A 20,869-nucleotide genomic window follows, 5' to 3' on the forward strand; every position below is an offset into this window, starting at 1 on the left:
CAGGTAGGAGAATGGCCTGGAAGGATGCACATCAAGTGTGTGATAATGGCTGCTTATGTAGGATGGGGGATAGAGGGGACTTCAATTTGACCCATAATACTTCTTATCTAAAAAAGGCAAAGCTGACTAGCGAGATGGACTCAGTTGCTCATTGAGAATGACAGGTCAGAGACACTTGTTATAAATAACTCTCTGTATTTTAAAATTAGTTTCTACTAAAAGTACAGTAATGAAAAAGCCCAAAGGGAGTCCTGAGCTCCCAGCTGTCTCCCCAGCCCCTCTCCAGGACAGCATCCACCCCTCACTGTTTTCCTCCCTTGGGTTTAAGTGGGCTGGGGCTGTGCTTCTTGAGTATTTCTACCAGGGCCTCTTTGGGGCTGCAGGTGGGGCCACGGACCACCCCCTCCCAGACCCACTGCCTCTGCAACCACCTCACCTTCTTTGGAAGCACGTTCCTGGTGATGCCCAATGCCGTCGACATCCGCCAGACCGCTGACCTCTTTGCCACCTTTGAAGACAACCCTGTGGTTGTGACCACCGTGGGCTGCCTCTGCGTGGCCTATGTGCTGGTGGTGATCTGGGCGCGGAGGAAGGATGCTCAGGATCAGGCCAAGGTGAGGTTGCATGGTCCCTGGGAGCTGGAGGGAGGAGCAGGGACGGCTTCGTGCAGGAGCTCCAGGGGGTGAAGCCCAGGTCAGGAGCTGAAGGGCCAGGTCCCAATCCAGGCCTTGACCCCTGGTGTCATCTCAGAAAAGCTGGCCCTTCAGCAGCTTTACCTGAAAAATATCCTCGTTCATCAAATTATCAGGAGGATTATGATACTGACCCCTTATTGAGGACTTACTATGTGCCAAGTATTACCTCCATTTAATGCTCACAACAGCCCCAAGGGGAAGATACTGTGTTGAGAGTCCCTAAGACCACCTTCAAGTTCAGTGATTTGCTAGAACTTAAAAAAAAACTATTATCCTCGATTATGGTTTATTATACTGAAAAGGTACATTTTAAAATCAGCAGTGGGGGAGCTCCTATTGTGGCGCAGTGGAAACAAATCTGACTAGGAACCGTGAGGATTAGGGTTGGATCCCTGGCCTCCCTCAGTGGGTTAAGGCATGGCCATGAGCTGTGGTGCAGGTCACAGGCAAGGCTCAGATCCCAAGTTGCTATGGCTGTGGTGCAGGCTGACAGCTGCAGCTCTAATTCGACCCCCTAGCTGGGGAACCTCCATATGCCTTCGGGTGCTGCTGTAAAAAGGAAAAAAAATAAGATAGAAAATGAATAAAATAAAATAAAATAAAATCAGCAGTGGGAAGGCTCCAGGAGAGATCAGGCGAGAGCTTCCAACTGTCCTCTCCCAGTGGAGTCCTATGGACTGATGAAGTCTTCTAACAATGACGTGTGACAACACACTGGAAGTACTGCCAACCATGGCCTGGGGTCCAGGGTTTTCTTAGGGGCCAGCTCCACAGGTATGGAGCCTGCAGGACTGACTTTAGTTAGTCTCCAGGAACCACCGCCCCTCATCCCTGCCCAGGTCAGACTGATAGAGCATGGCCCAAAGCCCTCACCATAAATGGCATTGTTAGCACAGACGTTCTGGGATGGCCCAAGGTCCCAGGTCATTGGACACTATTATCATGCAGGATATGCCAAAGATTTAGAGATTATTCTCCAGGATCTGGCCGAAACCAGTCCCTCCTCTGGAATGTGTGGGGCTCAAACAAGCCAAGCCTGCTGAATGAACATTTTACTGCACACTATCTCTATTATCTTACAGATGAGGCAAGCAAGGATCAGAAAGGGCAATTAACGAGTCCAAAGCCAGAGTCCCCAGTGTGGCTCAGCAGGTGAAGAATCCAACTAGTGTCCCTGAGGATGCAGATTCAATCCCTGGCCTCCATCAATGGGTTAAGGATCTGGCATTGCTGAAAGCTAAGGTGTAGGTCACAGGTGTGGCTTGGATCTGGTGTTGCTGTGGTGTAGGCCAGCAGCTGCAGCTCTGATTCGACCCCTAGCCAGAGAGCTTCCATATACTGTGGGTGAGGCCTAAAAAAAAAAAAAAAACAAAAAAAAAAGTCCAAAGCCACCTCCAGGAGCCATAATTCAAAGCCAGATCTGCCCGACCACAAGTCAAGTCTGAGGATTGAAATAAGTTAACAATAACCAAGTGTGCAACCAATGGCTACAACAAAGCTCTGATTATTTTTCTGATATAGGCATCATGTCTGACACATAGTGAGCCCTCGATAAATACTTGTGTCTGAGTGAGCTGGTAAATGAATGCAAGGATGTACTGTCACAAAGCCCTGAAACGTTCAACATGTCCTACCCTCTGCACACACTGCAACACCTCTAAGGAAGTTAGGATGGCATGAAGCCTAAAAAAATAAGAATCGCTCCATTTATACTGCTGTCTTTGCTCTGCCCAAGGGATTAAACATTAATACTTTAAGTCCCTCAGCTGTAGGTTGGTTCCAGGCAAGCAGATGTCGAGATGGAGTTGAGTATACTGGGTATTTATCCAGGGGTAGCTGGGATCAGCCCCTGGGCAGGGAGGGAAGAAGGCAGCATGAACTGGGGGAGAAATTGAGCTGGGATGTAGCCCCATGACAGATGGCTGACCTCCTGGGGAGCTCTGGAACCAGCGACTTGGGTTGAGATGCCTAGATCTTGGTCATACCCACGTCTCAATTACACTCAGGTCCTGACCACACCCAGGCAATGCATCAATCTGTCACTGGATATGGGCCTCCCCAGGAGGGTGCCACCTTGACAGTGGTGGCTCTTGTATTCCTGACACCACTATCTTGGCAGCTGGGAGGTAGCTCATCACAGAGCCTTCTGCAGCTTCTAAACAACTCCACCTATACATTTTTTGCTAAACAGTTTAACATTCATTTCTTTCAAATTCCCTCAGAGGCATGATCTGGTTACCAATGTTACGAGAAATTACATATGAATACAGTTTGTACTCCTCAGCTCAAGCATCAAACATTCTCATATTAATAGCAAGTTCATTTCCAGTTTGACTACTTTGGATGATATTTAATAACGAATGTGCTTTTTCTTTCTTTTCTTTTCCTTGTTTGCCTTCTAGGGCCATACCCACGACATATGGAAGTTCCCAGGCTAGGAGTCCAATCAGAATTGCAGCTGCTGGCCTACACCACAGACACAACACAGGATCCAAGCCGAGTCTACAACCTACACCACAGCTCACTGCCATGCCAGATGGTTACCCAGTGAGGGAGGCCAGGGATTGAACCCACCTCTTCATGGATACTAGTTGGATTCATTATGGCTGAGCCACAACAGGAACTCTACTTTTTCATTTTAAAAGTTTTGATTTTCACTTAAAACTCTGCTTTGATAAAGAACAGTTCTCACCTGATGGGATGAATCAACAGCATATACAATTTTGCTTTTGCCCTTTAATTGTCATGAATGCCCAGCTCACTCTTGGCTGCTATTGTGGATGAATTCGCCGAGCAGGGCCCTCCTAACACCATCTTTCTGTCCAGGTGAAGGTCACAGTGCTGGAAGACAACGATCCCTTTGCCGAGTACCACTACCTGGTGACAGTCTATACCGGACACCGGAGGGGCGCAGCCACATCCTCAAAGGTACCTGACCATGTAAGCCCCCTCAGTAGATCAGGATGTCCTGCCCAGCACTGCACTTGCCAGTCCATTAAGTTGCTTCAGCCCAGCAGATTCTGTTGCAGTGTTTTTTCTCTTTTGCATTTTGGTTTTTGGAGTAATGTATCTTTTTGTCACACAAAATAATACCCTTAGCCTCAATATCTTAGAACATAGGAGGAGTGGGTTAAGGGAGAGGTAGGGTCTGACACTGCACCCCCGGTCTTCTCATTTATCCCTGTCAAATAATAACTGGTTAGTTGGTTACCTGCATGCAAATGTGTGCACATGTAAAGAACAATCACTAGGCTGTTATCAATGAATAAAGGGGGGAACAGAATTTATAAGAGAAAGGGGAGAAAGGAAAGAAAGAAACAATGGCAACCACTTGAAAATGTGCTTTGAATTACTTTTTTAAGGAAAACTGATGCGCTGGCATCCAGCGAAGAGGTCAGGCTGTCCTTGAGAAGGCTGACTAGTAAAGACACGATTCCAGTGGCTTAGGGATTTTCTGAAATCCTCTGACTTTAGCTGTGTAGTATTCAGCAGGTTGTTTCTGTCATGTCTCAGCATCCTTAGTTAAGTCTGGCCGGTGCCATACCCCTCATCAGAATGTATCACACCCTGCAGCAGCCTTCAAGGTTCCTTTTCTAAAACTGTGCCCCATGGAACACAGTTTGAGAACCACTAGCACTGGGGGTGTACTGTCCTGAAGAGTGCGGGATTTTTCCAAAATGAATTAGGCTTCATGAGAGCAGGGCAGGTGTTTACTTACTTTTTATTTTTAAAATCTTAGTATTTAAATTGTATTATTTTGTGTCTTTTTTTTTTTTTTTTTTGGGGTCGCACCTGCTGCATATGGAGGTTCCCAGGCTAGGGGTCCAATCGGAGCTGTAGCTGCTGGCCTACACCACAGCCTCAGCAATGCAGGATCTGAGCTGCATCTGCAACCTACACTGAAGCTCATGGCAACGCCGGATCCTTAACCTGCTGAACGAGGTCAGGGATCAAACCTGCATCCTCATGGATACTAGTCAGATTCGTTTCCCTGAACCATGACAGGAACTCCAAATTGTATAATTTTAATGTATGTCACACAGGACAGCCCCAAAGCAAGGAATCACATGACCAGGAATGTCTAGAGTGAAGACTGCTGTAGAAGCAGACTCTGAAACAAGGATTCAAACGCAAGTGGTTGATTCAAGAGGGAGCCCAGGACACCCCCTGGGGAGCAGGAAGCCAGAAGGGAAAGGGAAGGAACGAATAAAGGGTGCATGATCCAACTGTTCCCCCATGGGCAACTGCAGCCTAATCCCACTGGGGCACTCTGTAAAACAGTTTCCTGGCTGTTCCTATGTGGGCCTCAAGGTCATTCCAGCTGAGGACTGAGGGAACTGGGTGTCTGTCCATCAGTCCTGCCAGCCACTGGTGGAAGAGGGCTTGCAAGGGTCATTGATTTTCTGATACCTCTGACCTGCTGCTCTAACAGCCAAAGAAACCCACCGGGAAAGAGACATGGCTGTTGGCAGTTGGACCTGGGTGCAGACACCACAGTGGCGAAGCTGAAGGATGTCAGCAGAGCAGAGGTGCCATCTGCTTCAGCTGGTTTTGGCTTAGGAAATCAGCCTGGATGGCTTCAGAAAAAAATGCAGATTCCTGAGCCCTGTCCCCAGTACTCCTGGTAGGTCTGGAGTGGGGCCTGTGAATGTGCATTTTTAAAATAATGGGCACTCATTCATTCCTGTCTCAGTGCCAGGATCTCTGGGAGGCACTGGAACTATGTTCAATAGGGAGACACATTCTGTTCTTGCCCTATGGGCCTTTCAAATAAATACACGGGAATTTTGAAAAGGTCACCAGGAAGCATTTTATGAGTATCACTCATCTCAAAGATGTGAATAAAGATAGTGTCATCCCAAATCTTCACACAACTGAAAAATAACTCAGGAAGGCCCCAGATGGGAGGACAGAAAGTGAAATGGCCACGACTCACTGGGTTTCATTGGGTTTTGGACACCTTCAGTGAAACAAAGCCCGTGGAGCTCAGTTACCACGTGGAGTAGGCCACTCCGGGTCTCTGGATTTCAGGTGACTGTCACCCTATATGGTCTGGATGGAGAGAGTGAGCCCCACCACCTGTCAGACCCTGACATCCCGGTTTTTGAGCGAGGAGGAGTGGACGTCTTCTTACTCTCCACCCTGTTTCCCCTGGGGGAGCTGAGGAGCCTGCGGCTGTGGCATGACAATTCAGGGGACAGGCCATCCTGGTGAGTCAGGGGTGGGCAAACCACAAAGACCTACGAAGCTGGGCAGGTGCATGTGCTGCTTTCCTGGTCCTCACAAGCCTCCGTAGGACACAGAGAATGGAAACCCATTTCACAGATAAGAAAACCAAGGCTCAGAGAGGCCCACCAGTCCACAGGCCACACATAATGCTAGCCTCTCCTAAACGCTACACCTTTCTTTGTAGCATCAACCTGCCATTTAGCCCTCACCTTGCCTATCTGTAAAATGGGGATAGGGAGTTCCCGTCGTGGCGCAGTGGTTAACAAATCTGACTAGGAACCATGAGGTTGCGGGTTCGGTCCCTGCCCTTGCTCAGTGGGTTAATGATCCGGCGTTGCCGTGAGCTGTGGTGTAGGTTGCAGATGCGGCTCGGATCCTACGTTGCTGTGGCTCTGGCGTAGGCCGGTGGCTACAGCTCCGATTCAACCCCTGGCCTGGGAACCTCCATATGCCGCAGGAGCGGCCCAAAGAAATGGCAAAAAGACAAAAAAATAAATAAAATAAAATAATAATAATAATAATAAATAAAATGGGGATAGATGCCTGTTGCAGAGATAAACCCTGTCCAATAGGAGAGTGAGAGAGACACTGGGCTGATTGTCCAGGAAAAGAAGTAAGAACAGCTCTGCTGTGGAGCACTGAGCTAAGCCTTTCTGTGCTTCTCTCACTGGATGCTCAGAGAGACCCTCTGCAACAAATGCTGTTATTACCTTCATTTTAGAGGTGGGAAAAACCTAACTGACTTGCCCAAGGTCATACAGCTAGCAAGCTCAGAGCCAAGACTCTTCCCCATTCCGTCTCAGACCAAAACCAGTGACAGATGAGTGGCCTCCAGCCTCAACACTCATCAGTGGCTGGCAGCATTAGAAAAACAGAGCATTTAGAAGACTTGTCTTTGACTCATCTGAGGCATTAGACGCTAATACATGAATGCACTCCGTCCCTCAGCTGTGGGGCTGGCTCCTGGGAAGTGGACTCTGAGATGGAGGTGAACATGCAGGGCATTTATCCAAGGAGTGCCTCGGATCAGCCCCTGGGCAGGGAGGGAAGGAGGTAGGATGCACAGAAGGAGAAGGGCACTGATGCAGCCCCAAGACAGCTCCGCTAACCCAAGGGGAGCTCTGGAGCTGTCCTGAGTTGGGTCTTGCTCACACCCAGGTCTAGATGACACCCACATGCTGTACCCAAAGGCCACTGGATGTCAGCCTCCTCAGAAGGCTAAGTGGCCTCAGCAGAGGTGGCTCTCACATGCCTGAAGGGACTGTCTGCCCTGAAAGGTGAAAGTGGGTGTCAATAGCTTCTTGGCACCGTCCCCACTGTGCAATAAATGCTCACTAAAGAGAGCTTCTTGGTATCATCACTATTCTTAGTTCACTGTAACGCTGCAAGGAAAACAGCTGCTGATGGATCTGACTTCCCAGCAGAGGCAAGATGACTTCATTTCTTCCCTGGGCCTCAAAGATCTAAATCAAGGAGTTCCCTTCATGGCTCAGTGGTTAACAAACCCAACTAGTATCCCTGAGGACATGGGATCCATCCCTGGCCTCGCTCAGTGGGTTAAGGATCTGGCGTTGCTGTGAGCTGTGGTGTAGGTCGAAGATGTGGCTCAGATCCAGTACTGCTGTAGCTGTGGCGCAGGCCAGTGGTCACAGTTCTGATTCAACCCCTAGCCTGGGAACCTCCATATGCCACAGGTGTAGCCCTAAAAAGACAAAAAAAAAAAAAAGAAAGAAAGAAAAGAAAGATTTAAATTGAGTTGTATGATTCCCAAAATGTCTGAATCTGAGATGGATGGTAGGCTCATTCTGAGTAGAAGCCCACAGGAGGACCAGGCTTTGTGTGCTCAAGCCTATACCTCCCTGAACACACAATCTAGACAACTTGACTTTCCACACTTGCATTAGGACAGTGGCCGTGGGACTGCTGCCCTGCATCAGGGGTCGCAGTTTCAGAAGGCACCCTCTTGCAGTTTGTCTGTGAAAACCTGGCAGCCTCCAAACTGCCTGTCTACACTAGCTGAATTCTCCATCAGGCCAAATTCATCCACTGACTGGGGCATCTTCATGAAGGCACCAAGAGCAATGAAGAAAAATACAAAGTCTCTTGCCAGGACTTCTTGTTCTTGGGCTCAGGTTTGTGATGTGTTACCTTCACATCCAAGGAACTTGAAAATCCTCCACGTTATCCTCAAGTGTGGGTCCCTTTCAGGTATGTGAGCCGGGTGCTGGTGCATGACCTGGCCATGGACCGGAAGTGGTACTTCCTCTGCAACTCGTGGCTGTCCATTGACATCGGAGACTGTGTCCTCGACAAGATATTTCCGGTGGCCACAGAGCAGGACAGGAAACAATTCAGGTACTATTTTTTTCTTAAGCACATGCTCTTGACTTTGTCCTTTCATCTGTAGGGAAGTTGTATCAGAATCCGGTTGCAGCCAAATAAAAGCACGTTTCAGCTAGCAGGCCTGGGTAGCTCTGAGTAGGATATTAAGGACCAATCACTTTTTCTTATTGTGACTGAGGGGCCTGGAGGGACATGGACTCTCCAAGACAGAGTGATCTTCAGGTGGTGAAAATGGTTGCAACAGTTACCCATATTTCCTTATGAATGTCACAAAACAGTAATTGTTTTTACATTTATAGTTGTACAACGATCATATCAACCCAGTTTTATAGCATTTCCATCCCAAGACCCCCACAAAACAATATTTTTAAAATATGTGAACAAGGAGTTCCCATCGTGGCTAGTGGTTAACAAATCCGACTAGGAACCATGAGGTTGCAGGTTCGATCCCTGGCCTTGCTCAGTGGATTAAGGGCCCAGCATTGCCGTGACCTGTGGTGTTGGTTGCAGATGCGGCTCAGATCCCATGTTGCTGTGGCTCTGGCGTCGGCCAGTGGCTACAGCTCCGATTGGACCCCTAGCCTGGGAATGTCCATATGCCATGGGTGTGGTTCTTGAAAAGCCAAAAAAATAAAAAATAAAATAAAATATGTGAACAGACTGACCGGAATGGCGATTCAACATTTGGCCACCTGGAGTATCTTCTTCGTGTTACTTTACACTAGATGCATCTTGCAGCATGTTTCCCTTTGCTTTACTCACTCCCCCACCACCCCTCCTGTTCTGCATCCTTCCCCATCTGTCCCCAGACTCCTATAAGCAGATACAAATGTACACACACACACACACACACACCCCACCACAAATTACTGTTCATTTTGTATCTTTTTAAAATAGCATGTTACTCTAAATATGTTGCCTTTTTTTCTTTAACAATGTATCACACACATCCTTCCAGGAGGATATGTTTGCATCAAATTTTTCTTATTGGCTGCGTGATATTCCACAGAATGGGTGTCCTACAACCATTGTCCTATGGATGGGCATTCAGTCTGCTTCCAGTGCATTTACTGAAAGGCCTTTTTTCCATTCAGCTGCTACTTTAAGCAGCTCAGCCTCCAAAGGGAAAAAAAAGTCTGAATCAGAGAGACTTAGACTCCAACAGAGGTATAACACAGCTGTGGGCACAGATCACAAAGTCCCACACCGCTGCTGCTGACTTGCACCATAACCATAAGTAAGTCTCCGCCTTCGAAGTCTCAGCTTCTGTATCTGAAAAATGATGTGTTCAATGTGCCTACCCCAGAGGGGACCCAAGGTCCCATGAAATGATGGAGGTAATGTGCGTGGCACACTACATGGTCCAGACTAAGTGCTCAGCTCTAGGAGCAGATGTTATCTCCAATTGCATCAACACGGGTGATGCCTAGAAAGTAGTCATCCAGGAGCTCTCTGAAAGCAGGAGCATCTCATTCCTCCTGTGAATCCTGGGGGGCCCAGCAGAGCACCTGGGACACAACACCAAGCCCATCAAATATTTGTTAAAAGAGAATAGTAACATGGACAATCACTATTGTTGGCAACTGACCTCTCTCCTTCTGTACCTCTACTCTGAGTTCAGGCATCCACAGGCCCAAGTGATTGTCAAAGTATGGCACAAACCCTGGAGGGTGCTGGCACTGGCCAATCAGAACAGGCGGAAGCCGGGAATATCTGCTCTGGACCCTCTTAACAGAATCTGAGCCCTTGAATATCTCCTGTGGTTAAACTACATTTTACTCAGAGGGAAATAATGCAGATTATTTAGGAGAATGTGGTGCCATTTTCAGAGACCCTGTCTCACAATTTTTATTTTCTCAATCTGAATCTAAACTCAAAGCCTGGGAATGTTAACTACTATTCTCTAATGCTCTAATTATAACAAAACAAATCATAAGTTATATTAAGTTATATTATTATATTAAAATTACAACAAGGAGTTCTCATTGTGGCTCAGTGGAAACAAATCCAACTAGTATCCATAAGGATGCAGATTCCAATCCCTGGGCTCGCTCAGTGGTTCAGGAATCCAGCATTGCCCTGAGCTTGGCTGTAGGTTGCAGACATGGCTCGGACCCTGTGTTGCTGTGACTGTAGCTGTGGCCAGCTGTAGCTCCAATTGGACCCCTAGCCTAGGAACTTCCATATGCCATGAGCGTGTCCATAAAAAGCAAAAAAAAAAAAAAAAGGAAAAAAAAATTGTAACAAAAACCACTGCTAATACTGATGTCAAATGCTTTACAAAAATCATCACTTTCAATCCTTTCAACAACCCAGCAAGGCAGGTTCTGCTACTGCCCCCATTTTACAGATGAATAAACCGAGGTGTAAAAACTAAAGTAACTTGCCCACGATCACACGGCAGTAAGTCTAGGATTCCCACCACTCTGTCCAGAGTCCCCATCATTAACTCTAAATGATGCTACTATGATGCTGTATTTCTTTTATAACAGAAAGAAAATACTGATGATGAATTTCAGAAACAGAGCCCTCCCTCCATCCCAGGATTGCTCCAAAGAGAACAGTCATCTCCCCATTTTTGTCTCCCTATTTAAATGCCTGTCCATCTCCCCCGGCTTGTCCACAGCCACCTGTTTTTCATGAAGACCTCCATGGGCTTCCAGGATGGCCACATTTGGTATTCCATCTTCAGCAGCTCAGCTCGGAGCAACTTCACCCGTGTCCAGAGGGTGTCCTGCTGCTTCTCCCTGCTGCTCTGCACCATGCTGACCAGCATCATGTTCTGGGGTGTCCCCAAGGACCCGGCTGAGCAGAAGATGGACTTGGGTAATTCCCACTGTCACGGCAGTGAGGGCCACTGGTTCATGGACATGAGCCATCACTGCCCCAGAGATGGCACACGATTCCAGAGGTCCCAAGACCACCCTCAGGTTCAATAACTCACTGGAAGGACTCACAGAGGTCAGGAATGCCACGGCACTCACAATCATTACAGAGAAAGAATACAGATGAAAATCAGGAGGGGTGAGAGGCATGTGGAGCTGGGTCCATGGAGACCAGGCCTGGAGCCTCCAGTTATGTTCTGCCAGTGGACCCTGCTTGCTCCTCCTAACAATGACCTGTGACAACAGGCATGGAGTACTGTCAACCAGGGACGCTCACCCAAGCCTTGGTGTCCAGAGTTTTTATTGGGGCATGCTCACATAGACGCACGGCTGACCTTAGCCTCCAGCCCCTCCAGAAGATGAGGGGCTACTGTGAGACTGCTGCCCCGACCATAAGCCACTCTGTTGCATAGACTACACCATGTGGTCCAAGACCCCAGGTAAACAAAGGCACACTCACCAGGCAGGACATCCCAAGGGCGTAGGAGCCACTCAGGGCCAGACCTCTCTCTGGGCAAGGTGGATCCTTACTGCACAGTCACCCCCTACAAGGGAGGGAGGGGACTCTCCCCCTGACCCCTTCCCTCCATCTGTGGCAGGTAAAATCGAGTTCACCTGGCAGGAAGCAATGATTGGGCTGGAGAGCTCTCTCCTCATGTTCCCCATCAACCTCCTGATCGTTCAAATCTTTCGGAACACCCGGCCCCGGAGAACCAAGAAGCAGAGCACTGGGAGATGGGCTGGGGGGCCCCTCGTCCCAGCCCCCTCACTACAGCCCATGGAGGATGGCCTTCCGACGCTGGAAGCAGTGACCAAGGCAGGTTCTCAACCTCAGCAGTGTAGGGGGTGCTCTGGCCTGGGCAGAAGTGGGGGTGGGGAATGGGGCTTGGGGCCTGCAACCCATGTCGTCTGACAGCATCAGTCACCCAGATTTTCCAACTGCATACACACGTGCGCACACATGTGCACACACATACACACGTACACCTACACATGCATGTTTACACACATGCCACGTGAGCACACATTCACACACACACACACAAACTACACACACACCTAAAAATATGTACATGTGTGCACATGTACACGCATACATATACATACACCTGCGTGATGCACACACATACATGTACACACACACACACCTACACAGACATGCGTACAGACATGCTGCATGTGTACACATTCACACAGGCATACACACGTACACACCTACAAACATGTACGCATGTATACATACACATGTAAACACATGCATGTACCTGCACACTAAACACATGTAGACACACACATACACCTATACACAAATGCATACACATGCCATATGCACATTCACACACATTTACAAACATGTATACACATGCACACACATAAACACGTACAAATACACACCTGCATAATACATGTACACACATACCACACGTTTGCACACATGTACACACACGCACACAAACACCACAAACACCTATATATACACACATGCACACAAACGTTTTGTCTCTTTTTTTTCCCTAAGGGCCACACCTGTGGCATATGGAAGTTCCTAGGCTAGGGTTCAAATCAGGGCTGCAGCTGCCAGCCTACTCCACAGTCACAGCAACACAGGACCCAAGCTGCATCTACCTACGATCTATACCGCAACTCACAGCAACACTGGATCCTTAAACCACTGAGCGAGGCCGGGAATCAAACCTACATCATCCTGGATACTAGTTGGGTTTGTCATCACTGAACCACAATGAGGACTCCGCACACACACTTTTTGGGTACCTACTATGTACAAAATATTAAACTTTCATCAGAGATTACAGGCTGGAAGCACATATAAGGGACTCCCTTTGTATTCATGAACACATAAGCATTTATTGAACACCTAGCGTGTTCCACCCTCTGAGGAATACAGCCTGGAAAGTGTCACGTGAAATCCTAGAAGAGGGATTTTATGGGTGATAAAACGGAAGCTCGGGGGGGTCCAACATCATTTCTCAGTAGGCAGAGCTGGGATCCAGACCCAGACTGTCCAGCCCCAGGGCAAGTGCTCCTGGCCCCTAAGCCGCCTCCTCACCTGTAGCTCATGCTCTTTTACCCACTGGGTAACTTGCAGGATTTGTGGAGACTCGTCAGCTCCTTGTTCAAAGCTCTGAAGGTGCCACCTCCTGGCTCCTGCTGGGACTCCGGGGACTCGATGGACATCAACCAACTGCTGGCCTTGGTGGAAGACGTTGTTTGTCGGCAGCACAAGCCAGGGCAGGTGTTCTGGGAGGAAGCTGAACAGAGAGGGAGCCCTTTAACACGTGCTCTTGGGTCTGCACAAGCAAAAGGTAGGTCCTGACATTTTTTGCCGAGAGGGGGTGTGGTGGAGCCAAGCAGAGGCAGGACTGAGAGACTTGTGTATCGCCAGGGGGTCAAAAGCCCTGCCGGGGTCTCTCTCACCTCTACTCCAAACACTCACCATCTCTTCCCTCTCTGTATCGCAGGCATCCTGCTCTCCTCACAACACCAGGCTGTGATGCTGGTCCTCTGATCTAGAATGGTCTTTCTCCTCTCTTCACTTGGCCAGTGGCTACTCAGGCTTTATTCTTAGCTGAAGGGTCCCTTCCTCAGGGGGGCAACCCAACCTCTCATCCACAACAGGGTCTCCAGCCATGTCCTCTGTAGCTCTTAACACTGCTTTCACATCACCTGGTGCCAAATCGTGAACTGGGTGAGGCGCTGCACATACTTACTGCACATTACTATATTTTGAACTAGTCTCTGTCAATCTCCTCTTACCCCTTTCCCTTCCATCTTCCACCCAGATCACTATTGCTAGTGTTTAGACCACCCTGTCCAATAGAAATTCCCAGTGACAAAAATGGTCTACAGCTGCACTGACCAATATGGCAGCCACTGGCCACACAATAGCTACTGACACTTGAAATGTGGCTAGGGAACTAAATTTTTGTGTGTGTGTCTTTTTGCCTTTTTAGGGCTGCACCCATGGCATATGGAGGTTCCCAGGCTAGGGACTGAACTGGAGCTGTAGCTGCCAGCCTACACCACAGCCACAGCAACGCCAGATCTGAGTTGTGTCTGCAACCTATGCCACAGCTCACAGCAATGCCGGATCCTTAACCCACTGAGCGAAGCCAGGGATTGAACCCACAACCTCATGGTTCCCAGTCAGATTCATTTCCACTGTGCCACAATGGGAAATCCCAGGGAATTAAATTTTTAATTTTAATTAGTTTTAATTTAAACAACCACATGTGGCACGTGGCTGTCATCCTGGGTGGTGTGGGTTAGGAATGCTGCCATTTTTAACACACAAGGCTGGTCACTGACTAAACCTTGTTGAGAATACAAAAATGGGATCTACAGATTGGGGAATTTCAATTAATAACTCTTGGCTCCACCTCTGATACAGTGAATTAAATTTTCTGAGGTGAGGTCAGAAATCTGCATTTTTAACCAGTGGCTTTGGTAACTGCTATACACACTGACTGTTGAGAGCCATTGTTCTCAAGTCAAGGTTCCAGCTCCTTACCGTAGCACTCAAAGCCCTCCCAGCCAGGCCCATGCTGACCCCAAGGTCAGCCTCACTTTGATGCCCACATTCTGGCCACTCAGAGGATTAGCCCCAGAGAACTGGGCTTGGGCTGCCTGAGAAGGTCGTCCCTGCAGGAGCTCTGCTGATGCCCATACTGGACACTTGGCCCTGTTTGGGGTCTTCGGGGTTTGGAGTCATTGGCATCCACAGCAAGGGCCTTAGAACATGGACTCTGGAGTTGGCTAGACCTGGGGCTCTTCCGGCTGCAAGAGCAGCTATGCAAATCTGGACAGTTGCTCAACCTCTCTGAGACTGTTTTCTCCCGTATAAAATGGAAGGCAGCTCACTCACCACTAGACCACCAAGGCTGCACCCTCCCCTGTAAAATGGAAGCACTGATCCACCCAACTCCTTGACTTATTTTGAAGACCAAATGAGGTCACAGGCTAAGTGAAAAGTTTAGACCCCCGTCTGACACAAAGCAGGGATTCAGTGAGTAGTTATGACTGGACGTGATGTTTCTTCCTGAAACATCGCCAGAATGCTCGCAACATGAAGGCTGCTGAAGCTGGAACCTTTAGCTCTGGCTTCAGCGAAGGAGGCCCAGGAAGGATGGGGAGGGAGGAGGCTTGGGTCAGAGAGAAGCAGTCAGTGTTGCCAGGCCTTTACCAACATCTGGTCTGAACCAGAGCCTTCCCCACGTGTCTTGTTATTTTCTCATTCGCTTCTCACTGGTGACGGCGGAGGGGTCCTAGGGCCAGGGTGCTCTCCTGTGCCACGTCCTATATCCAGCGTCATGCACGCCTCGTGAGGATGAATACTGGCGAAGGAGGACCTGGGCCCGTCTCTCCACAGGAGCATGTGCCCAGCTGGGCACCAGCCTCCCAGCCCAGGCCCCAAGGGCCCAGGCCTGGTTCCACCCAGAGCGGCCCAGCTTCCCCTAGAAGGCACAGGGAACAGAGGAAACAATCAAATTTGATTTTTTTGCAAAGAGTATGTATTACCTATGTAACTGAAAAAAAAAAAACACCTTTTTTTCTTTTTTAACTTTTTAGGAAGCTGAAATTTGAACAAACCAAGTATAGAAAAATGCTCAGAGATAATCAGGGGAAACTTGACCATCCACTGGATATTTTGTGCTATTAAAGGATTATCATTAATTGTTTTAAAGACTGATGATGACATTGTGGTTTAGTTTTTAAAGAGTCCATTTCTTCTATAGAGACATATTAAAATATTTAGTGCCAGGACATGGAGCTTGGAATCTACTGTAAAATAACCCAGGTGGAGAGGGTGGATGGGGGCAGGTAAAACACACTTGGCTGTGAGCTGAGAATTTTCAATAATGGATACACATTCATCCCAGCATTCTTTCTATTTTGGCAATTAATTTTTTTCTTAATAAAGTTAAGAACAAAAGATGAAGACTTATACCATCTTTGGCAAACTTGGGTTCAAATTCAACTCTTATAGTTGCTGATGAAGGAACACTATGCCTAGGGCTTGCTTAAGGTACACCAGAAAGTAAGGCAGTAGGCGGAGACAAGATTGGCAAATGTGGGTAACTGCTGAAGGAGGACAATGCACATGTAATTCTTGTCTGTGTGAAAGGAAATTTGGAAAATATCTTGTTTTTTTTTTTTTTTTTTTGTCTTTTTGCCATTTCTAGTGCTGCTCCCGCGGCATATGGAGGTTCCCAGGAGAGGGGTCGAATCGGAGCTGTAGCCACCGGCCTACGCCAGAGCCACAGCAACGCAGGACGCGAGCCGAGTCTGCAGCCTACACCAGAGCTCACGGCAACGCCAGATCCTTAACCCACTGAGCGAGGCCAGGGGTCAAACTTGCAACCTCATGGTTCCTAGTCAGATTTGTTAATCACTGAGCCATGATGGGAACTCCAGGAAAACATCCTTGATAAAACGCTAAAAGAAGGAGTTCCCATTGTGGCTCAGTGGTTAACGAATCTGACTAGAAACCATGAGGTTTCAGGTTCGATCCCTGGCCTCGCTCAGTGGGTTAAGGATCTGGCGTTGCCGTGAGCTGTGGTGTAGGTTGCAGATGCGGCTCGGATCCTGCATTGCTGTGGCTGTGGTGTAGGCCAGCGGCTACAGCGCCGATTCGACCCCTAGCCTGGGAACCTCCATATGCCGCGGGAGTGGCCCTAGAAAAGGCAAAAAGACAAAAAAAAAAAAAAAAAAAACCATATATATATATATATATATATATATATATATATATATATATATATAGCTAAAAGAGGAACATTCAAATCTTAAGTGACCAAATAAGCTGAGTACCCCATCTTTTGGAACCTCAGATTTCTCCTGGCTTGTCACCTAGTAAGTAGGCGACGCAAGAAAGCTGTTACTAACACTACCTTTTTTTTCATTGCAGGCGGTCTGCTCTGTCACTCAGCACAAGCTGATGCTCTTTCCTGCCCTTGTCCTCTGGGGAAAATGCAATGTTCCACGCCCAAGGTGGGCTCAAGTGACACTTGGAAGGACCTTGCCTACAGGCAGTGTCTCTACCTTCAGCTGGAGCACGTGGAACAGGAGCTGCTGCTGGTGGGGACCCGGGGCTACTCCCAGTGTCAGAGCCACACCCAGGCGCTGAGACAGTTGCAGACCCTGAAGGACTACCTGGGGGAAGAGGCTGGAACTCTATCCCCAAAACACACCAGGTAATCCACTCCCCTGGGTGGAGAGGGCATCCCAGTCAAGCTTGGAAGGTTATTCATCCAGATCCACCCAAGCAGCAGCAATGTGGGGCTTTTGCACAGATGTAGGAAGAGGGTTTTGAACAGGATTATTTTGCCAAAAGACAAGGAGGGCCTTTTATACAGCACTTTACAGTTTATAACCATTTTCTGGGTGTTTCCCAGCATTTTCTTGGACAAGTCCCTCAACTTCCCTGAGCTGGTTTCCTTATCTGTACAATGGGAATGATAAAGCCTATCTCCTGACTCAAAACCAAAAAGAATTTCAAAGGGCCTGCTCCCTGGGGGGGCAGTATCACTTGAGATATCTACAAAGACTAGGTCTGGTGGGGCCTGGAGTCCCCTCCTGATCCGTTTGCAGCAGAGCAAACATCTGTTCACCAAACATTTGCTTTCACCCCGCTGTGAATTTCCTTCCACCCCTTTGAGGTCCCAAAACTTTACCCCTTTTCTTCCTCTCAAATGCCACATAAACATCAATTGCCTATTTTGTCCTTGGGCTCTATATTCTTCTGGTGCCCTATACATATGTAATTAAATTTGGTTCTTCTCCTGTTAATCTGTCTTATGTCAATTTGATTCTTAGACCATCCAGAAGAATCTAGAAAAGACAGAAAATTTTTTTTCTTTTCCAACCACAACATAATTTAGTGAGAAAACGATCATTTCTGAGATGTTTTCTAAAATAACTGATGAGTTTATGTTACGTATGGAATTTATTTTTAAATATTCAGCAACAAAAAAAAAGCAGATGAGGATTGATGAAATAAGTTTCATAAGACGATGGTTGTTAAAGGTAGTTGATGGGGGTTCACTGTGCACACTGATTTCTCTACAGTGGGGAATATAATACAAACTTAAAATTATATAGCACCAGTGTTTTGAACTTGTTGTGAGGACTCAGAGAGCAAACTGGCGTAAAGCAGTTTACATGGAGACCAGCTCCTAGCAAGAAGTGAATAAAGGTGACCTTGGAGTTCCCGTCGTGGCGCAGTGGAAACAATCCAACTAGGAACCATGAGGTTGAGGTTGCGGGTTTGATCCCCAGCCTCGCTCAGTGGGTTAAGGATCTGGCGTTGCCGTGAGCTGTGGTGTAGGTCGCGTACATGGATCGGATTGGTGTCACTGTGGCTGTGGTGTAGGCCGGCAGCTGTAGCTCTGATTCGACCCCTAGCTTGGGAACCTCCGTATGCTGAGGGTATAGCCCTAAAAAGCAAAAAATAATAATAACTGAATAAAGGTGACCTCAATAGAATATATGTATGTTTACTAGAAAGAATACAGAATAGGATAGAGGAGAAAACTGTGAAGGTCTGAGAGGTCAAGGAGCTTGGCCAAGGTCATGCAGCTGGTGGGGGTGGAGTGGGATGGGACCTTGAGCCCCAAATGGTGCCACTCTGATCATAACCACCCTCCCTTGCAGCTCCCTGCAGGCAAGCAAGCCCCCTCGAGGCCTGCCCTGGTGGTGTGTCCTGGTGGGCTGGCTCCTGGTGGCGGCCACCAGCGGAGTGTCAGCCTTCTTCACCATGCTCTATGGCCTGCACTATGGACGGGCCAGCTCCCTCAAGTGGCTCATCTCCATGGCTGTCTCCTTTGTGGAGAGTGTGTTTGTCACCCAGCCCTTGAAGGTCAGGATCCCTATGTGTCTGCCCTCTTCCTCTCTTGCCTACACTTTCCTTCCTGCCAGCTGTCCCATCCTTAGGCTTCAGGGATTACTTCATCTATTCATTCAACAAACCCGCATGGAAAACCCACCTCTGGGTGGACCCAGGCAGAAAGGCAACAACCAGGATAATCCAAGCTCCCTCACAATCACTCTTAGAGGAGGGTCCCCACCCCATTTTATCGATGAGAAAACCTAGCTTAAGAGGATAAAACCACCAAAAAACCTTGCTCTAGACCACACGTATAAATAGGAATGATGCCACATTTCCTCATCTCTAAAATGCTTTTGACTGTGAGATGAGCCAGCAACTTACAGGAATTTTACCTTCAGAAAAAAAACACCAAGTCATTAAATATGTGCAGGAACTGGAAATACGCTATTTCTGAAAATATAAAATTATGCCAGAGAGCAGTCAGAGTCAAAGAGATACTGAGTCCAGCCTGGAAGGACCCAGGCGGGCGGAATACTGTGTGTGGGTGAGGGAAGCCCGCACAAATGAAGGAATATTTAGACAGAATCTTTCCTCCTTTGAGGCATCATGGAATCCCTCACCCTCATTCTGCCCTGAACAGCCTTCATCAGAGACTTAAACAGCTCGTGTCACCTCCCCTGGTCTAGTCTGAGAATATTAAGCACACTGTCCCAAGCCCTTTTTCCCCAACCAAACCACAGAATCCTACCGCGCTAGTGCACTGCAGGTGCAGAGACAGGGTAGTGGAAGCAACTACTTAATACAAGAAGAAAGGGAGGGAGGAGGAGGCAGGTGCACCTCACTGAGTCAGGGGTACCAAGGAAGGACTAAGTCCCCAGGCTGAGATGAAAGAGAAAGGCGGGGCAGCAGGTGGGAAGTCAGGCTGAGCTCAAGGGTTTGCCTGTCACTCTGTCTGGTCAATGCCAAGTGCATACAAGTGCTGGCCCTACGCTTCATGACCACGTCCCCTCTCTGCCGAGGATGGGCCTGTTCCCATCGGCTTCCCCAGAGCACGGCTCCTATGCCCAGGACACAGCTGTGGCCCCACGCTCAGACCAGGAGTTGGTAGATCCCAATGCACACTTGGGGTTCACAGCGGGTGTCTTCCAGGTGCTGGGATTTGCTGCTTTCTTTGCACTGGTCCTGAAGAGAGTGGAGGACGAGGAGGAGCCTGTGGCCCCCCTTCCAGGATGTCTCTCCAGCCCAGGTAATGGCGCCCGGGTGCAGGCATAGGCCTGGAACCACATGAGGATGAGAAAGCCCTGTGGAGCCTGGCCACTGGGAGGTCCTGGCCTCAGACCCTTGCTCCCCATCAGCCTTTGCCCTGACTGGGTGGACCCTCAACCATCCAGAGACAACTGACTCCTCCGCTGTCTCTTGAGCAGCCTTGCTCCTTCTTTATCAGGGCCTTTCTCTCCGATGCCCAAGCCCGAAGGGGAACTGTGGGCTTCTGCTCTGCACTGGCGTCACTCTCTGTGTCATTTCAAGCAGGCAGCTTTCTTCTCTGAGTCTCAAGTCGTCAGAATGAAAAACAAACCAACCAACCCCAAAAGCCTGGGGTGGGGGCGGTTAATTAGGGCTCTAAGACAAGGGTCTGCAAACAACCACCAGGGTGCCAAATCCAGCTGAGTGCCTGTTTTTGTTTTTGTTTTTTTCCTTTTTACGGCTGCATCTGTGGCACATGGAAATTACTAGGCGAGTGTTCTTCGAATCAGAGCTGCAGCTGCTGCAGGCCTACACCACAGCCATAGCCACACTGGATCTGAGCCGTATCTGCAACTCAGAGCCTGCTGCGATGCCAGATCCTTAACCCACTGAGTGAAACCCAGGGA

The 20,869-nt window shown here is 48.5% G+C and overlaps 2 protein-coding genes across 4 annotated transcripts in view; one reads left to right on the plus strand and one right to left on the minus strand.

Moving 5' to 3' along the window:
* The window catches only part of BCO1 (beta-carotene oxygenase 1), a 176,915-nt gene that overhangs the window by 111,521 nt on the left and 44,525 nt on the right, over nt 1-20,869 (minus strand). Inside the window, exons 9-12 of the mRNA XM_084958113.1 lie at nt 15,354-15,624; nt 13,608-13,837; nt 13,221-13,422; nt 437-776 (exon numbers count right to left, since the gene is read on the minus strand). The gene's annotated coding sequence lies outside the window, so the exon portion shown is untranslated. The remainder of the gene's footprint in view (nt 1-436; nt 777-13,220; nt 13,423-13,607; nt 13,838-15,353; nt 15,625-20,869) is intronic.
* PKD1L2 (polycystin 1 like 2) overlaps nt 1-20,869 on the plus strand; it is a 101,719-nt gene that overhangs the window by 58,671 nt on the left and 22,179 nt on the right. For all 3 annotated transcript variants that reach the window (XM_084959469.1, XM_084959471.1, XM_084959470.1), the window contains 10 exons: nt 384-614; nt 3,522-3,623; nt 5,727-5,905; nt 8,133-8,279; nt 10,894-11,093; nt 11,752-11,969; nt 13,260-13,476; nt 17,079-17,364; nt 18,824-19,028; nt 20,148-20,244. In XM_084959469.1, coding sequence (XP_084815595.1) covers nt 384-614; nt 3,522-3,623; nt 5,727-5,905; nt 8,133-8,279; nt 10,894-11,093; nt 11,752-11,969; nt 13,260-13,476; nt 17,079-17,364; nt 18,824-19,028; nt 20,148-20,244 — 1,882 coding nt within the window. The remainder of the gene's footprint in view (nt 1-383; nt 615-3,521; nt 3,624-5,726; nt 5,906-8,132; nt 8,280-10,893; nt 11,094-11,751; nt 11,970-13,259; nt 13,477-17,078; nt 17,365-18,823; nt 19,029-20,147; nt 20,245-20,869) is intronic.

Source organism: Sus scrofa, chromosome 6, assembly GCF_054392235.1.
Source record: "Sus scrofa isolate SSC_HxYL_T2T_F1_AM1 chromosome 6, Sscrofa_HxYL_maternal_Yorkshire_Landrace_v2.0, whole genome shotgun sequence".
Lineage (NCBI taxonomy): Eukaryota > Metazoa > Chordata > Mammalia > Artiodactyla > Suidae > Sus > Sus scrofa.